General features: G+C 46.1%; 1 protein-coding gene across 1 annotated transcript; it reads right to left on the bottom strand.

The window, feature by feature from the left end:
* Positions 1 to 2,011: 2,011 nt before the first annotated feature.
* LOC132571132 (zinc finger protein 79-like) lies at positions 2,012 to 2,848 on the bottom strand (the record flags this gene model as incomplete). Its single annotated transcript, XM_060237813.1, has 1 exon — positions 2,012 to 2,848. A coding segment is annotated over one exon (837 nt), but the record flags the coding sequence as incomplete, so codon positions are not given.
* Between the last annotated feature and the right edge of the window lie 8,036 nt (positions 2,849 to 10,884).

The raw sequence follows: 10,884 nt of genomic DNA, 5'->3' as shown, positions 1-10,884 counted from the left end.
AGTGGACATCACCACTAGTGAGAGGCAGGTCCCCCACTTGAGATTCCAGGCAGCCATTTTGACCCTCCTGCCATTTCAGGCTTCCTTGCCAGAAAAGAACAATTGGTCAATTCAGGATGCAGGTTGGTCACATTTTGGAGTTCATATTTCCTCAAAGGCTTTTCCAGAAGGGCAAAAAGGGACTAAGGGCTTAGTCCATGTCATTTGTGGCTCATGTAGCCTGGGGGTGGGGGTTCAGAGAACGAGAAGGAGGGGTTCTAACTTCTCCTTCCTGAATCTCTCTGGGACAATCTAGTACCACATGGGGAAGACAACTGGGACTGGGGAATTCATGTCTCACAATGTTTACTGCCAACACTGAGGAAATGGCCCTTTACCACAATACTGGATCTAGTTGTGGAGCCTGACTCCTTTGAACTTACCGAGTTGTTGAGCTGGTGGGGGACACAGTCTGTTCCTTTCAACTCAAACTGATCTCACTGCCAGAACTCCTTGGGCTTCAAAGAGTTGAGACCCAGAAAAGATCTCAGGAGGCTGCGTGGGGGAGGGAATAAGGTTCAGAAATGCCTCTCCAGAACTCCTTGGCAAATAAAAATATTTGTAAATTGAGGACGCAAGCAGTTCACACTTTGTTTATGCCAGTAGCAGAGAGATTGTGGCTATTTGCTACCCTTGGCTTTTTCTTGACAGCATTTGGAAAACAGATGTTTCTGCCAGTTTTACAGATGTCAAAGAGAGCTACCCTGGCAGGTATACTGAAGTAGGAAAGGTCCCCTGTGCAAGCACCAGTCGTTTCCGACTCTGGGGTGACGTTGCTTTCACGATGTTTTCACAGCAGACTTTTTACGGGGTGGTTTGCCATTGCCTTCCCCAGTCTTTTACACTTTCCCCCCAGCAAGCTGGGAACTCATTTGACCGACCTCGGAAGGATGGAAGGCTGAGTCAACCTTGGGCCAGCTACCTGAACCATCTTTCACTGGAATCAAACTCAGGTTGTGAGCAGAGAGTTCTGCTTTACCACTCCACTACCACTAAGAAGGCCCTCCTCTGCATAAGTACTTTTGGAGCATTTCTGAGCTGCCAACACCTGGGCATTCACAGAAGAGCCTCATCAGAAGAACCAACTATAGGAAAAGTTCACCTTTTTGAGGATTATCTGGAAAACAGGAAGGCTGGGTCTCTGCTTCAAAGTCTTGCTACATGGTATTTATGAGGTTCCTCTCCTTTGCTGATTAGGAAAAAAGATTACCTTCAGCCCCAATGCAAAGTACCCCAGAGCCTGCCTGGGAACTTTCTATTCACTTCCTACCTCTCTAGACAGTTACTTTGAAATTGGTAGTCTCTGCAGGGAGCAGAGAAAGAGAAGAGGGAAGGGCCAGTTGTGTGGCAATGCAGGCAGCTCCCAGCACACCTGGAATGCAGCTGTGTCACAGTTCTCCCTTACCTCCTTTGCCCACAAAGAGAAAAATGAGTCATTTTGGAAACAGAATTCCAGCACTCATGGGGAGGGGGGGGAGACATTTCTCTGTATTATAAGTTCCTCCAGGTTAGGTTAGGAATCTGGGCAGATGCAAGGACGTTAGAAGTGTTTACATGGTTTCAACCCTTTCTATGGTCTGTGGTTGTCTTTTAGGTGTGAAATAAGAGAAAAGCTCTTTCCACAAGTTACGCAATGACATGGTTTCTCCTTGTGTGGGTTCACTGATGTTGCTGAAGGTGGCCAGGCTGACAGAATCCCTTCGTATACTCTGCACATTCAAAAGGATTCTCCCCGTGTGAATTCATAGATGTTTTTGAAGATCACAGCTTTGATGAATGAATCTCTTTTCACATTTCTGCGGATTCAGAAGATTTTTCCTTGGTGTAGGTTTTTAGATGTTGTTGAAGAATGCCACTCTGAATTAATCTCTTTCCACACTCCGAGCGCTCAAAAGGTTTCTCTTGTGTGGGTTCTTTGATGCTGTAGAAGATTGCCACGTGTAGTGAATCTCTTTCCACATTCTAAGCATTCAAAAGGTTTCTCCCCTGCATGGCATCTTTGATGCAGTTGAAGATTGCTCATTTGTCTGAATCTCTTTCCACACTCTGAGCATTCAAAAGATTTCTCCCCTAAATGAGTTCTTTGATGCTTTAGAAGATTGCCACGTGTAGTGAATCTCTTTCCACATTCTGAGCATTCAAAAGGTTTCTCCCCTGTATGGCATCTTTGATGCAGTTGAAGATCGCTCCTTTGTCTGAATCTCTTTCCACACTCTGAGCATTCAAAAGGTTTCTCCCCTGTGTGAGTTCTTTGATGCTTTAGAAGATTGCCAGTCTGACTGAATCTTTTCCCACACTCTGAGCACTCAAAAGGTTTCTCCCCCGTGTGTATTCTTTGATGCCGTTGAAGACTGCTACTCCACTTGAATCCCTTTCCACACTCTTCGCATTCAAATAGTTTCTCTCCAATGTGTTTTGACAGATGCTTTTGAAGGTTGCAACTCTGACTGTATTTCTTCCCACACACTGAGCATTCAAAAGGGTTCTCCTTTGTGTGGGTTCTTAAGTGCCGTTGAAGGTCACTATTTCGAATGAATCTCTTTCCACACTCTGAGCATTCAAAAGGTTTTTCCCCCGTGTGGGTTCTTAGATGTCGCTGCAGATTGCTTCTCCGCCTGAATCTTATCCCACATTCTGAGCATTCAAAAGGATTCTCCCCTGTGTGGATTCTCTGATGCTTTAGAAGACTGCCACTCTCACTGAATCTCTTTCCACACTCTGAGCACTCAAAAGGTTTCTCACCTGTGTGGATTCTCTGATGCCGCTGAAGATCACTACTCCAATTGAAGCTCTTTCCACATTCAGAGCATTCGAAAGGTTTTTCTCCTGTGTGGGTTCCTAGATGCTGCTGCAGATTGCTCCTCTGCCTGAATCTTATCCCGCACTCTGAGCATTCAAAAGCTTTCTCCCCTATGTGTATTCTTTGGTGCACAAGAAGCTCTGATCTGTATTTAAAGTACTTCCCACAACAAAAGCATTTACACATCTCCATTGTACTGTGCCTTGGAAAACACATATTACACTTTTTTCCATCAGAGAACACTCTTCCAGTCTCTGAGCAGAAAAATGGCATCTCTCCCGAACAAATCTGTGGGTGTTTAATAAGGTCTAATTTACATGAGAAACTCTCACCATGATCTGAGTACCTCTGTTTCTCCCCTGCATCTGTCTGTTGATGTACAAGGAGATCTGCCCTACAAAGGAAGCTCTTTTTATCCTCCAAAAATTGACGGCTCTCCTTTCCACAGTGCATCTGTAAATGGACATCATATTGGGTTTTATCTGAAAAGTTCATTCCACATTCCAAGCATTTGTATGTTTCTTCCACCTTGTGAATTACATCATGAAAATTCCCCCCTTGGCAAAGAATGGGTTTATTCCTCTTCTTGATCATGTGGCTGCCTTTTTGCCCTTTAGGTCGGCCTTGATTGCTGAAGTTTCCTCTCATGTCTTCATTCTTGACTTCATCTTCCTGATTCATCTGATCATCCCCTGCTGGAATAAAAAGAGAAACCCCATTACATCCTGGGAAGGCAGGGAAGGTCTCAAAGCATCTTTGGGAATGCAGTAGGAAAGGACTCATGGTTCTTTGGACTCTTCCTGCTTGGTTGATCCCCCAGTGTCCCCCAGAATATCCAGTACTGAAGGACACCACAGTTCCTCCAGACCCACTGCTGAGCTTAGGCCTACATGGAACTTTTCAACTTCCAGATTTCATGTCCCAGAAGGCATCCTTCCTTCCTAACTCAGTGGGCTTTAAAATTCTACCAAACCAAGAGTTGGCAAGAAGAAAAGCAGAACCTCTGCATGCCTATTCCTTTGACATAACTGTAAAGGATACCCACTCGCAGCCAGCTTATTAGAGAAGGAAATACCCTCTTGTGAGGTAAAGAACCCTGATTTCCTCCCAGGGGCTAATGTGAATATTAGGCCTCACAAGCGTCCATAATTGGGCCTCCTTAAAAACACTATCCTTATCTTTTTCAAGGCCTGATTCAGGAATGTGGTGATTGGGCCATCGTGGGAACCTGCGTTCAGTTTTGTAACAAGATGAGAAGAGGGAAAAGTGAAGTAATCATCTTCTAGAGCAGGGGTGGCCAGCAGTAGCTCTCCAGATGTTTTTTGCCTACAACTCACATCAGCCCCAGCCATTGGCGATGCTGGGGCTGATGGGAATTCTAGGCAAAAAACATCTGGAGAGCCACCGTTGGCCACCCCTGTTGGCCACCAAGACGAGAGTAGGGAAGAGTGAAGTAACCATCTTCTAGAGGGTTAATCAAGCGAGCTCCATGATCCGTTTTGGAAGACCACCTGAAACCAGATGGCAAGAGACCAAGGGGAGGCCAAACTTGCTTAATGTAAGAGCCACATAGAATAAACGTCAGGCATTTGAGAGCTGCAAGACATGAACATCAGATGTTTGAGAGCTGCAGCATAGGAGGGAGGGAGGGAGGGAGGGAGGGAGGGAGGGAGGGAGGGAGGGAGGGAGGGAAGGAAGGAAGGAAGGAAGGAAGGAAGGAAGGAAGGAAGGAAGGAAGGAAGGAAGGAAGGAAGGAAGGAAGGAAGGAAGGAAGGAAGGAAGGAAGGAAGGAAGGAAGGAAGGAAGGAAGGAAGGAAGGAAGGAAGGAAGGAAGGAAGGAAGGAAGGAAGGAAGGAAGGAAGGAAGGAAGGTTCTCCACTTTTGGCTATTCAATCTGTCACCACAGCACCTATATTGTATCATAATTTTTATAATACATCTGACATTCATGTCTTGGGCCTGTTTACCCAGCTATGAAGAACACTGCTATCACTGCCACTCAATTCCTCCAGAGCTCCAACAGGGGATAAGTGGTGGGGCACACCTGAAAATGATTTACTTGCATTCAATATTTTGATCTCTGCACCATCCCAATGGCAGCAATTTGCACTTTGACACCTATGAGAGATCCTTACCCAGAGAGGCCATGCTCCCATAGTTCTCCAGCATCACCTCCCTGTAGAGAGCTCTTTGGACCTGATCCAGCAGGGCCCACTCGGCCTCTGTGAAATACACGGCCACCTCCTCGAAGGAAAAGGGACACTGAAAGAGAAAGCAGGTTTTCTCATCAGAGATCATGCCAGGCAGAGAATGCAGACTGGAAAGGATAATTCCCAATATATGCAGGATGAAGTGCTTGCCAGCTGCAAAGAGAGTGGGGTTCAGGGTATGTCTTATCCAGGTTCCTTAGTAGCAAGTTCAGGAACAAAAGCCCCACTGAGAAGGAAGGGGGGACCCAGGCCACCCTCCCTCTCATCTCCCCTACCTGGACCAGAGGTGCAGCAGCTGCTTCCACATCTGTGCAAAGATGATGGCTTGAGAGTACCTGAGGACTGACTGCAAGGGAGACAAAGAAGGAAGGAAGGAAGACCTTTAGGTGAGCCTTCACATTTCATTTATTTGCTTGAATCCTGCTTCACGCACACCCATTTCCAGGGTTGTTAACACTAAAAAAAACTACTACTAATGGGGACTGATATCTAGATAAATACAGATAGACTGGAAATGCGGAATGCTTTACTTTAGGTGGATCAGTACAATGGGCTTTCTTCCAAGTAAGTGTGCATTTGGTTGCTGCATAGGAGTTTCACTGATTTCATGTGCTTCCCTCCCGTTCAAATAAATAGGGGAGGGACGGTGGCTCAGTGGTAGAGCATCTGCTTGGGAAGCAGAAGGTCCCAGGTTCAATCCCTGGCATCTCCAAAAAAGGGTCCAAGCAAATAGGTGTGAAAAACCTCAGCTTGAGACCCTGGAGAGCCGCTGCCAGTCTGAGAAGACAATACTGACTTTGATGGACCAAAGATCTGATTCAGTATAAGGCAGCTTCATATGTTCAAATAGGTGTGAAATGAAAAATGAAGAAGACTGCAGATTTATACCCCGCCCTTCTCTCTAAATCAGAGACTCAGAGCGGCTTACAATCTCCTATATCTTCTCCCCCCACAACAGACACCCTGTGAGGTGGGTGGGGCTGCAGAGGGCTCTCACAGCAGCTGCCCCTTCGAGGACAGAGGCTCAGAGCGGCCTACAATCTCCTTTCCCTTCCTCCTCCACAACAGACACCCTGTGAGGTGGGTGGGGCTGGAGAGGGCTCTCCCAGCAGCTGCCCTTTCAAGGACAGAGTCTCAGAGTGGCCTACAATCTCCTTTATCTTCTTCCCCCACAACAGACACCCTGTGAGGTGGGTGGGTCTGACAAAGCTCTCACAGAAGCTGCCATTTCAAGGACAACTCCTGCAATAGCTATGGCTGACCCAAGGCCATTCCAGCAGCTGCAAGTGGAGGAGTGGGGAATCAAACCCAGTTCTCCCAGATAAGAGTCTGTGCACTTAACTACTATACCAAACACCAAAATGAAGGCTCTTACTTTTAAAAGCTAGGTCATACTCAGCCTTTAGTATGTACGACTGTCAGGAAGAGGAGAATGTTCATCAAAGGAAACAAGCACATCATTTTAATTCTATTTACTGATCGCTATGAAAAGTCTGATAGTTAAGTCCTAGAAAGAGGAACTAACAGTGAGTCATGGTGATCAAGACATCTTACAAAATGTAAGAATAGTCCCCTGATTTGGATAAGGAATTAAGCAGTCTCCAGTAACAATGCTTTGGATTGCTATTTACTACCCTGTAGATATTGTTACACTAAAAAAAAAAATGCAGTGATTTTTAGAAAAATTGTGTGTGAGGCAGAAGAGAAGCAACAGGTCCTCATGAGCTTTAAAAGAAAAAGAAAAAGAAAAAAAAGGTAAAGGTAGTCCCCTGTGCAAGCACCAGTCATTTCCGACTCTGGAGTGACATTGCATCACGATGTTTTCACTGCAGACTTTTTATGGGGTGGCTTGCCATTGCCTTCCTCAGTCATCTACACTTTCCTCCCAGCAAGCTCGGAAGGATGGAGGCTGAGTCAACCTGGAGCCAGCTACCTGAAACCAGCTTCCGCCAGGATCGAACTCAGGTTGTGAGCAGAGAGCTTGGACTGCAGCACTGCAGTTTTCCCACTCTGCGCCACGGGACTCCTATAAGGCAAAGGAGTTCCCCTGTGCAAGCACCAGTACTTTCCGACTCTGGGGTGACGTCATGAGACATATAAACAACTGCGCTTCTGGGTGATGGAAAAGATCCAAGCCCCTAGTTTTCAACTTTTGCAATGGCTGAGAGCAAGAGAGGCCTATTGGATTCACACTCTGAAAACCTTACATCCACAAGGCCTGAATGCGGAAGTGGACTAAGTTATGTGTCCGATATTACATTGTTCTTTGTGTACTTTTGGTGGAGTAGCATTATCATTATCACACTGGTACTTTTTCCCTTCCCTCTATTTCTCCTGCAACTGTTGAGTGGCACATTCACACTGTATGGTTTCCCCCCACACACACACACTCTGATTGCATCATCCATCCTTACTGCATCATCCCCAGCCTATATAAGCAATATGACACTTGAATTTTGCGCTATACCACGGTTGGCCAAACATGCTCAGTGTAAGAGCCACATAGAATAAATGTCAGAAGTTTGAGAGCCGCAAGACATGAACAAATATTACACACATATCTTTCTCAAAACTCTTAACACATCCATTGCACAAGAAGATAAAATATATATGTAGACACTTGTCAACACAACCATGTTAGGAGACTTTAAAAAAAAAACAAAAGCTGGGAATAACAGTTCCTATAAAACCAGCTTAGGGAAAGGTTAGGGATTTTTTTTTTTTTTTGCACCAGTGGGAGAAGAAAACACACCTCCCTTGTAAATCACTGACCACCATTAGCATCATTATGCATCTCTTTTGTCTTAACACCAAGGTTAGTAAATACAGCTCCTATAAGAGTTATGAAACTAAGGGGGAACTCTGCATCGCCCCCTTTAATTCTGTCCCTATTTCCGGTGGCTCCCTCAGCTCTTGCACGCTCTTTCCCCACTCTAGGTCTCCGAGGAACCTCTGAGGTGGAGGAGAAGAGCTTTCCCCGTCCTTCCCCACTTTACACACAGTGGAAATATTTGCCTACCTATGGGTCAGCCGACAGAGGTCCCGATGCTAATCATGCTTACTTGAGAGTAAGCCAGTATAAGTTCCTCCTTGACCATCCAGGAGCTACACAATATGTGTGAAAGAGCCATTTTGGCTCCCAAGCCACAGTTTGGACACCCCTACACTATACATCACTACACCATATTGTTTCTGTACTGGACTTTGAACTGATTTCTTTGGACCTGATTAGGAAGGTAATTCTTATCAATCTGGCACTAATTTTCTCTATGGAAATTTAGATACCAGGACACTTTTGAATATTTTTAGGTGCACACTTAGCCTACCATTCAGGATACGTGTACCTAACTTGGGCAGAAGGCGATTTCAAATGAGGCCACCTAAACACATCTCTGCCTAAAGTAATGGATATTGATTACAAGTAAGTTATCTCAAATAGGTATTTTTGAACGGTTCTACATAACACTTCAAATAATATAAAAATGATACTAAATTTAATAATTAATTTCCCCCTTCTCCCTTCTTTTTTTCTTTAGCACAGTTCCTAAAGTAAAGATAGTCCTCTGTGCAAGCTCCAGTCGTTTTAGACTCTGAGGTGATGTTGCTTTCACAACGTTTTCACGGCAGACTTTTTACAGGGTGGTTTGCCATTGCCTTCCCCAGTCATCTACACTTTCCCCCCAGCAAGCTGGGGACTCATTTTACCAACCTCGGAAGGATGGAAGGCTGTGTCAACCTGGAGTTGGCTACCTGAACCAGCTTCTGCTGGGATCGAACTCAGGTTGTGAGCAGAGGGCTCCGGCTGCAGTACTGCAGCTTTACCACTCTGCGCCACGGGGCTCTTATCACAATTCCTACTTGGTCCTAAATTGATTAATTATTGTAACATTTTTGCAGCATCTGGAGCCATTATGTAATCATTATGCTTGGCCACTGAAGAAGGCTTTAAGACTAAAAATGCTTTTGGCCAGGGTCTGTGTTTGAGAGTACTCCACGGGTTTAATCTGAGGCCACATTAGCTCCTGTCATCATTTTCAAATACATGCATTTTTGTATCATTGACGTATACTTATATCCTATATTTATCTAAATATTGGGCCCTTAGATTTGAATCCATTTAACCTAGATTCTTATTTCTCCCTTTCTCACAATACAAGAACTCGTGGGCATTCAATGAAATTGCTGAGCAGTCGAGTTAGAACGGATAAAAAGAAGTCCTTCTTCACCCAAAGGGTGAACTTTACAGAGGTATATTGCCTCAGAACATAGAATCATAGAGCTGGAAAGGACCTCCAGGGTCATCTGGTCCAACCACCTGCACAATGCCAGTACCTCCCACCCACACGCATAGAATCAGAGTTGGAAGGGACCTCCAGGGTTATCTGGTCCAACTACCTGCACAATGCCAGTACCTCCCACCCACACACATAGAATCATAGAGCTGGAAGGGATCTCCAGAGTCATCAGGTTCAACCACCTGCACAATGCCAGTATTCCCCCCCTCCACACACACATGTAGGTTCCATATTCACCATGGCCTATTCACTTGAAGACTCAAGAGTGGTTTACAGTCTCTTTCTCCTTCTCACAACAGACACCCTCTGAGATTGTGGGGCTCTTGAGAAATTCTCCTGAGAAAACAGCTCTGAGAGAATTTGTGACTAACGCAAGGTCAGTGGCATGTGAATGAGTGGGGCATCAAACCTGGTTCTCTCAGATTAAGAGTCTGTGCTCTTAACCACTATACCAACTGCAATTGCTTTCCAGGAATGAGCTTAATCCCCATTAAAGTGAAAGGCTATCAGTACATCCTGTGGCATCAAGTCCCACAAACTCAATCTAAGTTGGTTACACAACCGTTTCCCTTATCTACCAAAGTTCTTCACGATGTGCCCCAATCCCATCAAGCCGCAAAACAGCCTTACCACATGAGATGGCATCTTGGGCACCCTCCTGGGCCACAGCCCTCTGCCCTTCCTCGGATGGAGCTCCTTCTGCCTCAGGGAACGTCCCTTCCATCTTCATGGATGGCCCCCACACCTGAAAGAGCAGCAAGGCATGGAAGAGGCGTAAAAGAAGGCGTGGAACAGGCCCAGCAGATGGATCCTGACCCCCTCCCAGACTCTTCCTCCCTGCATCGACCAGCAGAGCTGCTTCAACCACAGGGGCAATTAGGGTTAACTTTTCTTCCCACCCTAGTGGGAGAGGTGGAAATATCTGGCAGGGAAGCCTTAGGAAATGAAGCCCTGAAAGCCTTGAAATGAGCAAAGGAAATTCCCCCACCTGCCTCTTCTCCTCTGCCTGACTCAGCAGGAAACCTTCGGCCAGGGCCACCGCCTGGGAACTGGTCTCCGGCTCGCATTCTCTGACCCAGCACTGCATTTCTTGGGGCAGAATCGTCAGGAACTGCTCCAGGATCACCAGGTCCAGGATCTGCTTCTTGGTGCGCCTCTCCGGCTCCAGCCAGAGGTTGCAAAGTCCATGGAGCTGGCTGCAAACCTCTCGGGGCCCTTCAGCCTGATGGTAACGGAACTGTTGGAAACAGCGGCTACGTACTTCCGCTGTCATAGAGTCCTGAGCCATGATCTCTGGAGCGGCTTTTTCCCAGAATTCAGCACCACCCCCTGCTGGGATGTGATGGGGACCTCTGCTTGATCTCTTGCCAGTTCCAGGTTCTTCTGGGCCCTGCTCTTCCATCTCCTTCCCCTTCTTTGGGGTCACCTCCATCACTGGAAAGATACTCTAACCTGTGTGACTATAAGGAGGGAGAGGAAAAGATTTCAAAAAGGAAGAAAGATATGAAAAGAGAATGATGCTACATCACTGATCCTGGTG

This window comes from Heteronotia binoei, chromosome 5, assembly GCF_032191835.1.
Source record: "Heteronotia binoei isolate CCM8104 ecotype False Entrance Well chromosome 5, APGP_CSIRO_Hbin_v1, whole genome shotgun sequence".
NCBI classification, from domain to species: Eukaryota; Metazoa; Chordata; class Lepidosauria; order Squamata; family Gekkonidae; genus Heteronotia; species Heteronotia binoei.
Note: the sequence above shows the minus strand (reverse complement) of the source record. Positions and strands in the feature narration are given on the sequence as shown.